At 61.9% G+C, this 16,108-nt stretch overlaps 1 protein-coding gene across 2 annotated transcripts; it reads right to left on the bottom strand.

Moving 5' to 3' along the window:
- Positions 1–628: 628 nt before the first annotated feature.
- Positions 629–9,564, bottom strand: Eef1a2 (eukaryotic translation elongation factor 1 alpha 2). Of its 2 annotated transcripts, XM_047539664.1 has the most exons (8): positions 9,412–9,564; positions 8,039–8,254; positions 6,098–6,277; positions 5,303–5,599; positions 3,764–3,914; positions 2,249–2,505; positions 1,402–1,636; positions 629–1,025 (listed from the first exon to the last, which is right to left on the bottom strand). In XM_047539664.1, the coding sequence occupies exons 2-8, from the start codon at positions 8,180–8,182 to the stop codon at positions 898–900; spliced, it is 1,392 nt and encodes a 463-aa protein (XP_047395620.1). In that variant the 5' UTR covers positions 8,183–8,254; positions 9,412–9,564; the 3' UTR covers positions 629–897. The 2 variants fall into 2 exon arrangements, with proteins under 2 accessions (XP_047395620.1, XP_047395619.1); XM_047539663.1 differs by lacking the exon at positions 9,412–9,564 and having other exon boundaries at positions 8,039–8,538.
- Positions 9,565–16,108: the final 6,544 nt, after the last annotated feature.

Genomic DNA, 16,108 nt, shown 5'->3' with positions numbered 1-16,108 from the left:
TCCTTCCCCAGCTGCTCTCCATCCACACCCATCAAGAACAGGCACCTGCCAAAGACAGCTTTCTGGGTTAGGGCTGGATGGACAAAGAGCTGTCCTGCCACTTCCCTGTTCTTGCTGACCAAAGTCAGGACACCTCTGTCCAAATGGACCAGGGACATTGGTGAGGCCTCAGAGCCCCCAGTCCACTGACAGGTCACTGTCCTCCTGGCTGCAGAGCAGTTCCTGCACTTCCAGTACCAGGGCCCAGGGGCAGCGCTGCTGGTTCCCGCCAGGGGTGCCAGGAGCAGGAGGGGGAGCTGAACAGGTTTTCCGTGAGGGGAGCCCTGGAACCTGAGAGACGGATGTGCACACGTGGGCAGGGATCCCGCTCTCATCCATCCTGAGTGAGGCCACAGCACTCAGGCCCTATGATGAGCAACCTGCGACCCCTGGGCCATCCAGGCCAGCTGATTTGCGGGTCCCCACCGGGCTGGGGCGACCTGGCATCCGCCGTGGCCAGGCACCCACGGCCGCCCTGCATAGCTCAGGACAGCTGGCCAGGTCACCGGCGGCGGGGGAGGGGCGGGCAGGAAGACCGGACGCGACCGGCGTCGGCGAGCGCAGGGCCCCAGCAGCAGGCGCACACGGCTCGGGTCGCTCCGTTTATTGGGGAACGGGCACTGAGCGCGGCGACGCTGGCGGAAGCCGGGGGCCTTTCCTCTTGAAGAACTTCCACTGGACCTTGATGGCGAGCATCCAGTCGCTGACGCAGAGCCTCTTACAAGCGGAGGTGCAGACGTGCGCCTGGCGGGGGGGCGGGGCGGCGGGCCCGCGCCGGGGGCGGGGCCGGGGGCGGGGCCGGGGCCGGGGGCGGGGCGCGGCGCCGCCGGGGAGGGCCGCGCCGCGGGCGCCCGCGCTTCACTTGCCCGCCTTCTGCGCCTTCTGCGCCGACTTGGTGACCTTGCCGGCGCCGCCGCTCTTCTTCTCCACGTTCTTGATGACGCCCACGGCCACCGTCTGTCGCATGTCGCGCACAGCGAAGCGGCCTGCGGAGAGGGGCGCGTGAGCGGCGGGGGCGCAGGCGCACTGGGCGCGCGTAGCATCCTCCGAGCAGGGGCGCAGCCTTTTAGTTATTAAACAAAAGGCCTCAGCCTGGCATCCCTGCATTGGGCAGCTGTCCCTGGGGATGGGCCAGGTCATACTGTCGGGCGGTCACTGATATGGTTGTGGGTCTCGGGCAAGTTGCCGTCATCAGGGTCACCGTCTCAGGCCTGCCCAGTGACAGGCCAGGGTCTCCCGGATAGGCTCGCGCTTAACCTCCGCAGAGAAGGCTATGATAACGCGGGAGGCCCCACCCTACCCACCCCAGCCGGGGAGCAGGGGCCACCTCCTGGCTGCACCTCCCTCAGCCACCCTGCTCACCGAGAGGTGGGTACTGTGAGAAGCTCTCCACACACATGGGCTTCCCAGGCACCATCTCCACAATGGCTGCATCGCCTGACTTCAGGGATTTGGGATTGTCCTCCAGTTTTTTGCCAGAACGACGGTCAATCTTTTCCTTCAGCTCGGCAAACTTGCAGGCGATGTGGGCCGTGTGGCAGTCAATGACCGGCGAGTAGCCAGCGCTGATCTGCCCCGGGTGGTTCAGGATGATGACCTGAGGCACAGTTGCAACCAGCATGAAGTGTGTCTTGGGCCTGGCCCCCAGGGAACACTGGGGAGGGGCTCCGTCTCAGGGCCCATCTCCCAGGTCCCAGGCCTGGGTTTCTAACCATGGAGGAAGCCCAGGCCACAGGCTTCCCACTTCCACACCTGGACCCCAGCATCCTCACTGAACAGGGGCCAGACCCTGAGGTGAACTGATAACTAGACTTTTGGAAGGGCCGCCATAACCTGGACGTCGTAGCAAAACTGGACCTGCCTACTGTGTTTCCACTACACCCCAGTGACGAGGTGATCCCGGTGACGAGGCATTCAAAGAGCATCAGGACAATGTGGAGAACCAGGCCTGACAGGGGCGTCACGGGCAACGAGTTGACAAAAGTGTCTTTCAGGACAAAAGTGGGCCTCACCGGCTGGACCTCTCAGCTACTATGGCCAACAGAGAGCACTACATGGAGTGGCAGGTGTGTGACCTGGGTGGCCTGGAGCTGAAGGAGGGGCTGTTTTCTCCTGGGTCCCAGGCCAAGTGCTGGCAGCCACTTCCCCAGGTAAGCCTTGCTGCTGCCCTGGGCAGGACCCGCCCCCACACCCCAGCAGAGCTGCTGACCTGGGAGGTGAACTGTGCAGCCTCCTGAGGGGGGTCGGACTTGCTGTCCCCGCACACGTTGCCCCGGCGGATGTCCTTGACGGACACGTTCTTCACGTTGAAGCCGACATTGTCACCAGGCAAGGCCTCGCTGAGCGCCTCGTGGTGCATCTCCACCGACTTCACCTCCGTGGTGATGTTCACGGGCGCGAAGGTCACCACCATGCCCGGCCGAAGGATGCCCGTCTCCACTCGGCCCACAGGCACCGTGCCAATGCCTGGGCCAAGAGGATGGGCTGTGAGGGGCAGCAGGACAGGAAATGGGGGGCAGGACTTGTGGGCAGAGACCCTGCAAACAAAGCTTGGGCCCAGGCGCTCGGGCCACGTGGAGGGAGCCGGGGCACAGACCCGAGGCAGACAGACACTGAGAGTCAACAGAAGCAGAGGCTGGCTGACACAGTAAGGGGACACGAGACCGAAGAAAAAGGGTCCCAAGAACTCAAGGATAAGGGAAGGGCAAAGAGAAGGAAAGGGTGGGACCCCTCAGCAGGAACACAGGACCCTCTGCCTCCTGGTGACCCCTCCGTGTGGCCCTCAGATACAGCACCAGAGCAAGGCATGAACCGACTCCTGGGACTGCTCTTGCCATGGCCCGGTGGCCCTGCCTGGCTCTGCTGTGGTGCCGCTGAGGGGCATCTATACCCCAGCATTTCCCACAGGCCTGGAGCACCACATGGCTGCTGAGACTGTCTTGTCCTCCCCAGGGCTGGGGACTCTACCCTCATCTCCCTGGGCTGGAACGGACAGAGATTCCATGGCCCGAGGCTGGGGGCTGTCCTCTGGGCTGAGGAGAGCATGGCACCCCAGGCCACCTCGGCCACCGTCTCAGGCCAGGAGGACCCACCATTCTCCCTTCTGGGCGTCTGGCTTTGTGTTTTACTGTTTTTGCAGTCCGGGGATGGAACCCAGAGCATCACAGATGCTGGGCAAGAGCCGCATCCCAGCCCTTTCCATTTCTGCTTTGAGACAGCGTCTCAGAGTTAGGCTAAGTTGCCCGGTTGGCCCGGAACTTGCTCTCCTCCTGCTCAGCCTCCTGAGAGGTGGGGACTACAGGGTGCACCACCGCTCCCAGCTCTTTACTTATGGTTTCTATTCCACTCTGTGGCCTGTGTTTCTCAATCCCACAGTGGGACTGTGTCTCCCATGAGACAGACACCCTGGGGTGAAGAGGGAGTCAGCTCTGTGCTCCCGCCTTACGCCACCAGCTCCTGACACAGCGCCAAGCACTTCCCTGCGGGGACGGAGGCCCTGGCAAATGCTGGGCAGCTGGCTGTCTGGGTGGGGTGTGGGGGTGGAGAATGGGTGGACAGTGAGTAGACAGATGGGCAGAAGGAGGGGACAGACAGTCCCCCAGAACGTGTTGTAGGAGAGAAGTGAGATGACTGGGGCTCTGGTCTCAGGAGAGGTGGGGAGATGGGGCAGAAGCGACCAGTGCCTGCTGGGGAGCAGTAGGCGTGGCACAGCAGCCTCACTCACCGCCAATCTTGTACACGTCCTGCAGCGGCAGGCGCAGGGGCTTGTCGGTGGGGCGTGTCGGGGGCAGGATGGTGTCCAGGGCCTCGAGCAGGGACACGCCGCTTGCGTTCCCCTCCTTGCGCTCCACTTTCCAGCCCTTGAACCAAGGCATCTGGGCAGGGGCAGGGAGGCACACTCAGGCCTAGCCCCAGGCCCTCCCGCCCGGCCCCAGGACTGAGGCCACTCCTGTCTGCAGCGGCAGCACCTGACTCTTGCAGCTGGACCACTCTGTGCTCCTCCAGATGCTGACCTCCTTGTCCTCACCTCCCTAAACCCTCCAGGCCACATCCCAGCCCACAGGGGCCCTGAACAGACTTCTCCTAGGAAGAGGGAGGAACATTAAGAAAAGCCCCCTTAATGGCCCAGACTCTGCGGCCATGCTCCTGACACTGAACAGGTCTCAGTCGATGCCCCACCGTCCAGGGCCCAGCTATCAGTTCCCTTGGCAGGCAAGCCCCAGAGCAGGAGGGGCCAGAATTTGGATGCTGGCCAGGCCAGGGACAGAGTCCAGACTTGGCCCCAGCCCCAGAATTTCTGCTGGTCACCATGCTGCCTCCAAGCTCAGGGGCCTCTCCAGAGGTAGGTGGCAAGCCCTCCCTATGGTGGGCCTCTTCTGGCCTCCGTGGGTCCCAGAGCACCTCAGGTCTGTGGGCAGTGAAGGACAGAACCCTGGGATGGGTCGCTAACCCATCACCAATGCCCAGGAAACCTGCCCACAGGTATAGTGCTCAGCCGGGAAGAACAGAGGTGGGGAGCAGCCCTACCCTGCCCAGCTGCATCCCTGGACCATGGGCTCTGCACTCCATGTGGCTGATCCAATACCCCCTCGCTGTCCCCCTATGGTCTAGTTCTACACTACTCTCTCAGTTTGGGTGGCTACAGAGCTGGCCAGAACCAAGTGACTGCCCTTTGGGTACAGGGATCTTCTCTGAATGGACAGAGCCTAGGAGTACAATCCCAGGTTCCAAAACTGTCTTCACTCATCACCTCTGACAAGGCTGAGGCCCTGGGCTCAGTCAAGAGCTAGGGCATGACCTTTCCTGCCAGCACAGGAATGCACACTGCCAAAAGCCCAGGGGAGGCAGGCAGGGAGGCCCTGCATCCCTGCTGACCCTGCAAGGTGTCCAGGGCCAGGACAGTGTTCTAGGGGCACATGAAAATTAATCCCCCTGTGGTGGGATCCTGGAGGCCAGGCACATGAGCCACTGCCCCAGCCAGGTTGACTTGGGGGTCCTTCCCTGGCCAGAGAAGGAACCTCAGCTGCCTCTGCCAGACTCATGGGGAGGCTGAACCAGAGAGGCAGAACCACTGGACCCTGAGGACAGGCTCTTCAGCAGGCCAAGACCTCCCCAGGAGGCTGGTGTCCACCATTCCAATGCTCAGGGAAACCAAGCTGGACTGAGGGAAGCTGGGGACTGGTCTTCTGACCTCTCTGCTCAGCCCTCATCTGCCTGCTCCTGTTGCTCTGGGCTCTGGGCAGGGCAACCAGATGGCACTCACATTGGGCGAAGGTTCCAGCATGTTGTCACCGTGCCAGCCAGAGATGGGCACAAAGGGCACCGTGGCTGGGTTGTAGCCGATCTTCTTAATGTAGGCGCTGACCTCCTTGACAATCTCGTCATATCGCTTCTCGCTGTAGGCGGGCTCCGTGGAGTCCATCTTGTTGACACCGACGATGAGCTGCTTCACGCCCAGCGTGTAGGCCAACAGTGCATGCTCCCGGGTCTGCCCGTTCTTGGAGATGCCTGCCTCAAACTCGCCCACACCTGCGGCCACAATCAGCACTGCGCAGTCCGCCTGCAGGGCAGGTGGGGACAGTGAGCCCCTGGCTCTGCCTCTGGCCCTGCCCCACCTGGAATGGGCCTGAGCAGGTCCTGCAGGAGGCACCTGGGGGGGTCTCCACATCAGGGTCAGTGGGGTCCAGGCCAAGTCAAGCAGACCCAGGTTTGGGCATGGCTCCGCCACCAGCAGCCTGTGTGTCCTGCCTGGGACAAGTCCTTCAGTCTCTGGTCCTGTCCCCCCACCTGTCTGTGTGAATACCCCAAGAATGTCTGGCTGTCCAGTCTGATCGTGTGCATTTCTGCCCACCTCTAGCTGTCCCATCCTGACCTCTACCTCTACATGTCTGTGAGGGCACACCCGTGTGTCCACATTGGAGCCCTCTGGCTGGTATCCTGCAGGCACCCACCTGGCTGAGTGCAGGGTACTGACTCAGTTCTCTGGGGGGCTCTGTGCCAAGTGGGGCGAGTGGTGACAAGGGTCAACTTCAGGTTCAGTTTCCCCCGCCCCACCCACCTGGGAGGTGCCGGTGATCATATTCTTGATGAAGTCCCGGTGGCCGGGGGCATCGATGATGGTGATGTAGTACTTAGTGGTCTCGAACTTCCAGAGCGAGATGTCAATGGTGATGCCGCGCTCCCGCTCTGCCTTCAGCTTGTCCAGCACCCAGGCGTACTTGAAGGAGCCCTTGCCCATCTGGAGGGTGGATGCACAGCTCCAGACCGGGCCCAAAACTCAGAGGTCATGGTCCCTGGCCAGGACTGCCCTGCGCCCTGGGAGCAGCCGTGAGAAGCAGGAGTTGGGCTCTTGCCCCTTGCTCCCCACTGGGCCCTGGGACTCTGGCCCCCTCTCTCTGGTGGCACCCACACCCTCGCTGCCCTGCCAGACATCTGCACAATGCCTCCCAGGGCCCTCCTCCCACCACTTCCCAAAGGGCTGCAGTCGCCAATGGCCACCAGCAGGTGGCGCAAGGGCCTGGAAGCTGCCAGCCGCAATGAACCCCCTCCTCAGCCAAGAGCCACCCTGTATCTGAAGCTGGGGGACCCACCCCTTCAAAGTCAAAGGTCAATAACACCTCTGGTTTGAAAACCCCCATATGAAAACCCCTCTGTGTGTGTGTGTGTGTGTGTGTGTGTGTGTGTGTGTGTGTATGTGTTTAAGGAAAGGAAAACAGAAAGAAATAGGAGGAGGTTGCCAGGAGAGCTTGTCCTTCCAGCTCTTTCCATGGCAAATGAACTCTCCCAGAGGGCTCTGCGGTGCCTCCCCACCCCCTCCACCTGAGCAAGGGAAGCAAGGCCTCCCCCCAGGAGCACGGCTGGCCACTATCTGCAAACACCTGTGTACTGGGGGCCAGGGTGACCCCCACAACCTGAGCCAAGGTGCAGTTGTCACCCAGCTGGGCCCAGTTCCCTGCCAGGTGATGGACAGGCCCCTGCCCTCCAGAAAGGATGCCTAGCCTGGAGGGGATCCCCTGGTCAGGACAGGCCCCAGCTGGCACCTGACCTAGGGGTCCTTTCCCATCACCAGCCCAAGCAGAGTGATGCAGCTTTGGGCCAAAATACACAGTGCACCCCACCACCACGAAGGCAGGGTTCAGCCCAGGACACTGGCTGCCGCACCCCCGCCCTGCCACAGCCCTTTATCCAGGTGCAGGTGAGTACCCTCCCAAGTTCCCCAGGGTTGCCAGGTCTTCCCAGGTCCTCACAGGCTTCCCAGGCCCTCCCAAGGCCCCAGGTCCTCCAAGGCCCCCAGCCCTGACTGCAGCCCCTGCCGTCCAGGTGCCAGGTGAGCATCCTCCCTGTTCTCCAGAACCCCCCAGGCCCTCCCAAGTGGGTTTTTCCCAGAGCTCAGGGGTAGGGGATGGCGACAGAGAGCAGGACCGCCTCGTGGCTCACAGGTCTCAGCCACAAAGAAAAGGCAACCACACGGCCCCTCCCATCCTCAGCAGGCCACTAGGACCCCCACCCCAGGGCACCACCCTGGACAAGCAGCCTACACAGCCCAGCACAATAACATGGAGCTGGCAGGCACGCTGCCCATCAGTCAGCTATTAATAGCAGCCCTGAGTCCTGCCCAGCCCTGGGACAACCGAGGGCAGCACCACCTCCAGTCCCAGCCATGGCCACGGGGGACAAGGGGACAAGGCTCAAGGGCTCTGTAGCCTGGCCCACCATGGCAGAGTCCAGAGCCCTGTCATAGACCCCTGGAGGGCAGAAACGACACTTCTCACCTGCCATGAGGCAAATCTGGCAGCTCGATACCTCCCCCACCCGCACATTCTGAGAGAGGGTGACCCTGTTCACCCCCACGCTACTGTCATCTCCCACCTGGACCCAGAGACACATGTGCCCTGATCTGAAGGAGGTAAACTGACCCAGACACCCAGGAGTCAGGGAACCAAGCTCAACTGCGGTGCAGGAGCCAGTGGGTGGGGTGGGGGAGCCCCCCCGCACTCACCTCAGCTGCCTCCTTCTCAAACTTCTCGATGGTCCTCTTGTCAATGCCCCCACATTTGTAGATGAGGTGGCCTGTGGTGGTGGACTTGCCGGAGTCCACATGGCCAATGACCACGATGTTGATGTGAGTCTTCTCCTTGCCCATTCTGCCCGACTGGGGGAGGGGCTGGCGCGATGGGGGCTCTGGCTCAGGGCGAGCGGGTGTTAAGCAGGGATTCTGTGGGGCCAGTGGTGGGGGAGACAAGGGATGGGGAGGTGCAGGGGGGAGCCGGCAGAGACAGCGTCCTGGCACAGCTTGGGAGCACACCCCTCTGCAACTCCTGCCCCGAAGCCCAGGCCAAGACCCCCCTCCCAAGTCCGGCCTGACCCAGTGGACACAGACCACGGACTCCCCTTCTCCCGACACATTAGCACAAATGGTCCAATCTGCTATACATGTCTGGGAGTCAGTGCCGGAAGCCCAGCTCCTTATGGAGGGTTAGTCCCATCTGACAGCAAGAAGCAGCAGCCTGGAGCTGGTGATGAGTCACCCTGCCTGGCTCTCCAGTGCCCTGTCCTCCCGTCCTCGATGCTGCCCGCCCCAGCCCCAGCCAGGGACACTGCACCCCACCCCCACCTGCTGCCACTGAGGAGAGATGGTCAGCACCCACACTCCCCTCCTCAGAGGGAGGGCGCCATCTTTCTCTGTCCCTGCCTGCAGGCTGGCACTGGGAGACGGAGATGTGGTGCCCAGATAGGGCCCAGAATAGCCCAGGCCTCCCCCAGACCTGGGCAGGGGCACAGGAGGGCAGGGAGGGGATCCCTGCTCTGGCCAGAGGAGGAAGGAGCCCCCTCCAAGCTCAGCCAGTGCCTCGGGGATGTCCTCAGCCCGGCAGGGACACGTGGGCCCCCCACACCCCGCACTTCCCTCTGGTCCAGGCCCTGGGTCTCAGACCCTAACGGGTCCCGAGTTCAAACGGGAACCCAGGCAGAACAGGGGGCAGAGGGGGAAAGGGCAGGAAGGCCGGCCCCCAGGTCTCGCCACCTCCCCCTCCCTGCTTGGGCGCACCGCGCGGCGCCGGTAGAGCCTCGAACCCCAAGAAGCTCGTCTCAGTCGCGTAGGGCCCCAAGGTCACGGCGGCAGGGTGGCCCCGCTGCCCTGGAGACAGGGCTCCGCGTCCGCCGCCTCGTAAACAAGTGCCGTGCGGACCCCCCGCTCGGCCGCACTCGGGGTCCACCCGTGTGGGTCCCGGTGCGGCGGGCGGGTGACCCAGCCCAGCCGCGCATCTCGCCGGCCGCGGTGCCTGCCCCTCTCGGCCCCAGCACGGTCCCCAGGGAGGGGTCCCTCTGCGGAAAGCGGGGGCGCGGGCGGGGACCCAGACCGAGCGTCCTTACCCGGAGCCGAGGTCTCAGCCAGAGGGACTGGCGGCGGCGGCGCCGGCGGTTTTATCTCTCCAGGAGGGGGTCCACCTATTGACGGTGCGGGCGCAATGCACTGCGCCCTGCAGTACGGCAATGCGGTACCGGCGGAGCGAGGGCGGGGCCGCGCGGCGCGGGAGCGGGTGCAGGGGCCGCGTCCCACGCACGCGCGGGCGGGCGCGGGCCGGCGCGGGCCGGCGCGGGCGCGAGAGGACGCGGCGAGGAAGCCCGCGGCAAAGACGCACCGGGCCGCGCGGACCGGGAGGGAAGACCAGGCGGCGCGGCGCGGAGAGCGGGGGCAGGGAGAGGGTCCAGAAAGGGAGGCGGGCACCGAGAGAGGCCCGGAGGGACGCCGGGGCGGGGCGGGGGGCGGTAGCCGAGACAGGGCTTCCAAGCGAAGAGGTGCAGGCCAAGGAGGAACAGGGACCAGGGCTGGCAGGTGGCGGAGGGGAGGCGGGATGCTGAGGCCCAGGAACTCAGGTCAGCCTCTGGATGTCTGGGCTCGCCTCCAGCCCCACAGCCCTGCTCATGATTGAGACTCGTGTCCTGAGGGGTACCCTTGATGTGGTCCTGGGTGTGCCGGCCCCCTCGGTGGGACCCCTGTGCCAGGAGCCTGAGGACATGGGCGTGGCATGGCTCCATCGACAGGCCCAGCCCAGAGCCACCTCCCTCGGAGACCCAGAGAAGAGACTTTGCCACCTGGCCCCACCCCTCCCCCATTCCCTGGACGTGCTTCCCTTTGAAGCCGCTCCGAGGGACAAGGAGGCCCCTCTCTGAGGCAGACAGCACCAGGCAGTGGGCACAGCCACCGGCGGCCTGCCCCTCCCTCCTGGCCCTGTAAGTAGGACTGAGTCCTTGGGGGTCCTGACCAGATAAGGGTAACCATGAGCTTTAAGGAGAGGAGGTGACAGCCCTTCATGTGAAGACCCCCATCCGGTCATCTCACCCAGGCATCGGCATTTCTTTCCCACCCCCGCCCCTGGGCTGCCACCCCATCCCCATCTGACTGGGGTCGTTGTCACTGCAGGGACTCATAGAGCAGGTTCACAGCAAGGGGCCTTGGGAGATCCGTGAGTGACAGCACTGTCTGTCCCCTGTGTCCCACTGGGTGTCCACTGGGTCTAGACATGGCAGGTCCATATCAGGGCCCAGTGCCTCCCACTGGGGTGATGTCGGTGAGGTGCCACAGCTGGCAGACGTCAGGAGGAAGTAAAGGTGGGCTGACCCTCCCAGCCCAGGGGGAGGGCTCTGCACTGGCCTGAGTCAGAGTGGGTCTCTCAGATGACTGGGGCACTTCCGAGCACTGCTGATATTGTCAGTTGGGAGCCAGGAAATAAAAATAAATGCCTGGCAGACAGTAAGACCTCCCTGCCCGCCCTGCCCTGCTGGTCTCTTCATTTCATGCCCCTTCCTGCCTGAAGGTTAGGCAGGCTTGGGGTTCTGCAGGCTGGCAGGGCCACACAAAAGGGTCAAAGGCCCTGGATGCTGGCCAGCACACAGGATGCTGGCTGCCCTCAGCCTCAGAGGGTCATGGCTCCAGCCTGAGCCACTGTTCCTCTACCACTGGGGAGCAGCCAGCCAGCAAGGCCCTGTGCTGGGGAGGCCTGGAATGGCCCAAGGCAACGGCATCCTCCCCAAAACACCTATGCACTGACCCCGGGGAGGGGGCCGGGTCCCTCAGGGCCTCCAGGACATGCAGCTGTACAGTCCTGCAGGGTCAACAAGCCCCCATGGGCACTGGAGATACTCAGAACATGCAGAAAGTGGGCCCACACAAGGAGACTGCAGCATCAGGCTAATGGCACTGGCGGTGCTGAGCAGCTGCTGGCCTCAGGGTAGCACTGGAAAACTCCCCCTAGCTGCTACTGCCTCCAGGTGCTGGTTCAGTGCTGGAAACCTGACCCAGGCAGTAGAGCTGGGAGCTGGCCTTTGGGAGGGGTCCACTGTGAGAAGGGCTAGTGGGAAGGGGGTCTTCCTCTGCTCTTCCTCCTGCGTCCATGAGATGACACAGCAAGAAGTCCTGATCACATCCTGCACCTTGATCTCGGGGTCCCCAGCCTCAGAGGGTGAGAAGGAAATCTCAGGAATTCTGTGACAGTCGCAGACTAAGACAAAGACAAATACTAACTGCCGAACAGTCAACAGTCCTTGGTCCTCCAGGAAGGGAGCGATGCTAAGGAACGCCATCGCAGGCTACATCCAAGCCCCGACAGCTCTCTGCAGGCAGGCCCCAGGGCTTTGTGAACCCATGAGTGGCTGGGCACAGAGAGGCCAGGTCACACTGCAAGTAGGTGCTCAGAAGGCCTGACCTGCATCAGTGTGACTTCCAAACAGAAGTCCTGTGGCTCAGACTGTGCTTCCCCTGGTCGTGCCCCAGGTCAGGTCTCGGCCCCTCAGTAGCCCTTCTTCTGTGTCTGAGTCACCAGTCACAGTGGCCCTGGGGCGCAGCCAAGAGTGGGGGTAGGCAGGCTGGAGGGCCAGGGCTACCGGGCGGCTTCTGGGGAGCAAGATGGAAGGAAAGGGGACAGGCCCTGCCCTCCCCCCAACCCCTCCGGGAGCCTGGAGCCCATCCTCAAGCTTTCAGGGAGGCACAGGCTACCCCTTCCTTGCTGGCTGTGGTTTCACGGCAGTGAAGACCCAGCTAAAATTAACCTTTATCAATCTGTCGGCCCTGGAAATAAACCTGCCTCCCATTGGCTGCTGGTGACATCACTGTCAGGTTAAGAATAGCCTGGAGTGCATAGCAAACCACCTGGTGTGTGCTGCTCACGGGCCATCGGCCATCTCCAAGCCAGCACCCTGGGAGCCACTGCCCAGCAGGTGGAGGCTGCAACCCAGACAGCTGGGCCCGAGCTGGATGGGGGGCGGGGCAAGGTGGGTCTGGCTGGATCGCCCTCTGGCTTCAGTGTGTCTGCAGATGTCTAGTCCCTAGGCACGGAGCCTGTCATCCACCAGCCTAACTGTGCAGCAGGATCCAGGACAGCCCCCAGGGACAAGGTCCTCCCCCGTGGCCAGCTTCAGGGCAGGGCACCCGGGGAATGAGTAAACCTTTGAGGCAGCAAATTAAACTATCTCCATGGCAAGAGAGGAGCTTCTGGCTCTGGGATCGTGTCTTCCCTAGTCAGAAGAACTGGGCCAGGAGGGGTCACTTACAGACCAGCCAGGGCCCCCAAACATGCTACCCCCAAAGCTCAGTATTGGGAGGGTCTGCCAGGGAAGCCCGGTGCTGCAGGGAGCCGTTGTCATGGTGAGAGGCAGGCCAACCCTGGGGAAGCTCCTCCCCCTGAGTCCTCCCTGGGAGCTCACCCGCCTCCAGGGCACTTTCTCTCCACCCCAATAGGAGGAGGAGCCCCACGGGGCTTCTGCAGAGGCAGGGGCTCTGAGATGCAGGGCCCCCATTCAGTCCATCATAAGCTGGGAGGTCAAAAAGGAGGCAGCCACTGACTGGGGAGGGGTTAGCCTCTTGGACCCAAGGAGTGGCAGCTTCTGGGGTGGAGCGGGGCGCTGTGTCCAATGCCCCCGGGGCAGAGGGAGGTTCCAGGGAGTGTCTGCAGGCCCACTGCCCCAGTCAGTCTCCTCTGGACCTGCACTCAAGGGAGGGGAGAGGGCAACAGCTGCTTCTCCTTGTGTAGCCAGGTCCATCATAGGATGCAGAAGTCCAAGTGGGTCCCCTAGGGCTTCCTTCCAGTGACCCGGGGGAGAGGCCATCATGGTACCTGCCCCAGGCCAGTCTCCTTAACTGTGTGCCTGGAGCAGGATCCAGGAGGGGTGACCCAGAAATAGCTCGGCCACTGCAGACCTCCTCACTCCTTTGCAAGAGCTGCCCTCCACTGGGCAGTTGGGATGCAGCAGGACTGATGGACCTCCAGCAGCCAGGATGAGCTGCTGAGGCAGCTGCCCAGGTGCATCCCCCTCAGCTGTGGGAAGGTCCAGAGCTCTCCTGCCCACGAAGCCTTCCCTACAACACTAAGAATGGGAGGCTGAGCCGTGGCTGGGGAAGGGACAGCGGAGGGCACAAGAGGACATTCGCCCTTCAGCACCCTGGGTGAGCACACTGGTGGGTGCACAGTGGCAGCTGCACTTGCTGAGTGAGTTTCCAGGACAGGAGTGTGCCCTCGTGCCCTGTGAGCACCACAGACCGGGAGATAGGGCCTGCCCTCAGCCCTGGTCACAGCCCACAGGTCACCATGGTCCCCACCTTGCAGTTGGCTTCCTAGGAGTGGAGCAAGCAGCATGCGTCCACTGGCTTCTTGCACAGGCTGCATTAGTGGGCTTTGCATTCCAACACAGGAGACCGGCAGGGTGCAGAGGAAAAGGAGCTTCAGCTCAGTTGTGAGGGCCCAGGTCCAGGCCTGACACCAGCCCCACGTCAAGCAGCACATCCTGGAGGACCCAGGCAGGCGCTGACCTCAGGGCAGGAAGCAAAGCCAAAGGGGCTGAGGTCCCAACTCCCGTCGTGCCTCTCTGGGGACCAGGCCTGGAACACGGGCCTGTGGGGACACACCGGGTCCCACCTTCAGGTGTTCCATAGCGTCTGCGGTGGCGCCATGTCCTGCGAGCAGTGCGGACTCGCTTTCCTGGCTGCGTATCGCCCCACCTCCAGGTCTGAGCTGCCACTGCAGACCTGCCACCGCACTCCTGTGTGGGTCACCACGCAGGGGTCTCTGCTGGCTCGTCCCCAGGGCAGACCTGGAACCACACAGTGGGTGGTTCCTTGCCTCTTGGCATCAGCCCTGCAACTGGGGCAGAATCACCAGGAGGTTCATCTTTGGGGCTGAGAGGAAGTTCACTGGTAAGCAGCCTTTCTCCATCACCCTGGGTGGCATTCCTCCTCCTGTGCAGATGGCGAGTTTTGATGGGGGTTCAGAAAGAGGCACGGTGTCTCGATGGTGCCTTTGAGACCCTGAGCAATTCAGTTGAACCAGCCTAGACTCTGATCACATGAGCGGATTAGGAAAAGATAGTGTGTTTTGTTTTGTTTTGTTTCTTTTTTTGTGATACTGGGAATTGAACCCAGGGGTTCTTTACCACTGAGATATATCCCCTGTCCTTTTTTATTTTTTATTTTGAGATAGGGTCTTGCTAAGTTGCTGAGGGTCTTGCTAACTTGCTGAGACTGGCCTTGAACTTGTGGTCCTCCTGCTTGTCTCCCAAGCTGCTGGGATTCCGGGCATGTGCCACTGCATCCATCTGGTAGGTTTTTTAAAGTCACTAACTGTCAATTGCCGGGTGGTGACAGATAAGGATTAGCCTGCAGTGGACACAGCCCAGCCCCTGGTCACACAGCCACCCTACTCCAGCCCCTGCCTCTCGGCCTACGGGGCACCGTGCTCTGCAGGATGGACTGTGGTATCCGTCAGAAGCTGTGCTCCAGAGGGGGCTGGGTGAGCAGCACAAGGCCACTTGTGGGGGTCCTCTGGGGACCCGGTCTTGTGTGCTGTGTCCACTGCCATGGGCCCTTGTGAGCTCCTGTGCAGTTATCAGTAGAGGTTGGTTCCACACCAAAAGGGAAATAATGTTCTGTTTGGAATAATTTCAAACTTGAGGACAAGGTGCAAGAATAATATCAAGACATTACCCTTCACCCAGGTGCATGAGCTGCTGGCTTCTGTCTTACTTCATCACCCTCTTCCTCTACCTGTGTGTTCTCTTTCCTCAAACATGTGAGAAGCACCTGTGTAAACCGTTGTCTTGGTCCTCAACACTTTACTCTCTCTTCAGGGCACACTCCAGTTGCCTTGGTGACTCTGCATAGCTCCATTCTCTCTGAATTCTGAATCCCATATTGGTTTCACTGACAGTCTGGATGTTTTTGTTGCTATGACAAAGTGCCTGAGGCAGGGTACCTCATAAATAAAAGAGGTTCATTCAGCTCCAAGTTTTGGATGCTGAAAAAAGTCCAAGGTCAGTCAGCCTCCTCCAGTCAGCCTCTGGTGACTCTGGCTGTGTCAGCCACATGACGTTGGGAATGCATGTGGAAGGGTGAGAACACAAGACAAACAGGAAGCCAGAGAGAGAGCGCTGTGTCTGGCAGGAGTATCCCACTGCCCAGGGAAGGGGTCAGGCTCACCCGGGGTGTGTGTGTGGCACTGGGGGTGGAACCCAGGGTCACTACTGCTGAGCTGCATCCCCGCCCTTTTTACTTTTTATTTTGAGATGGGGTCTTGCTAAGTTGCCCAGACTAGCCTTGAAATTGCGATCCTCAGCCTCCTGAGTAGCTGGGATCACGGACGTGCACCGTGGCCCCAGCCAGGCTCACGTTTTGTGACTTGTCCCATGAGAACAGCTGTGTAAGAGCAGCACTGACCCCCGCGAGCTCCTCTTCTTCACTGGCCCTGCCACACTGGAGACCCACTCCCTCCACGGGAGCGCTGGGGGACAGACCAAGCCCAAAATGACTCAGGCAGGGCAGAAGAATGACTTAGAAGTTGCCCAGCTGCGTGGCTCTGGGCCCGAGACGAAGCAGAGCATTGTGGTGGGAGGGTGTGGAGGAGGAAGACAGCTCAGGTCATAGCAGCTGGGAAGGAGAGAGCACTCTGCCCTCCAGGGACGAAACATGCACCCAGACACGCCCCCAGTGACCAGTCCTCCAGCCACACTGCCTGATCCCCACCGGGGGCCTGGTGCACTGATGGGGTGCAGGCTGCCCTACCCCGTCTCATCACTGGAACCC

The sequence above is a fragment of the Sciurus carolinensis genome, chromosome 2 (assembly GCF_902686445.1).
Source record: "Sciurus carolinensis chromosome 2, mSciCar1.2, whole genome shotgun sequence".
In the NCBI taxonomy this organism is placed as follows: domain Eukaryota; kingdom Metazoa; phylum Chordata; class Mammalia; order Rodentia; family Sciuridae; genus Sciurus; species Sciurus carolinensis.
The sequence above is the reverse complement of the archived record's forward strand: the minus strand, read 5'-3'. Positions and strand labels throughout refer to the sequence as shown.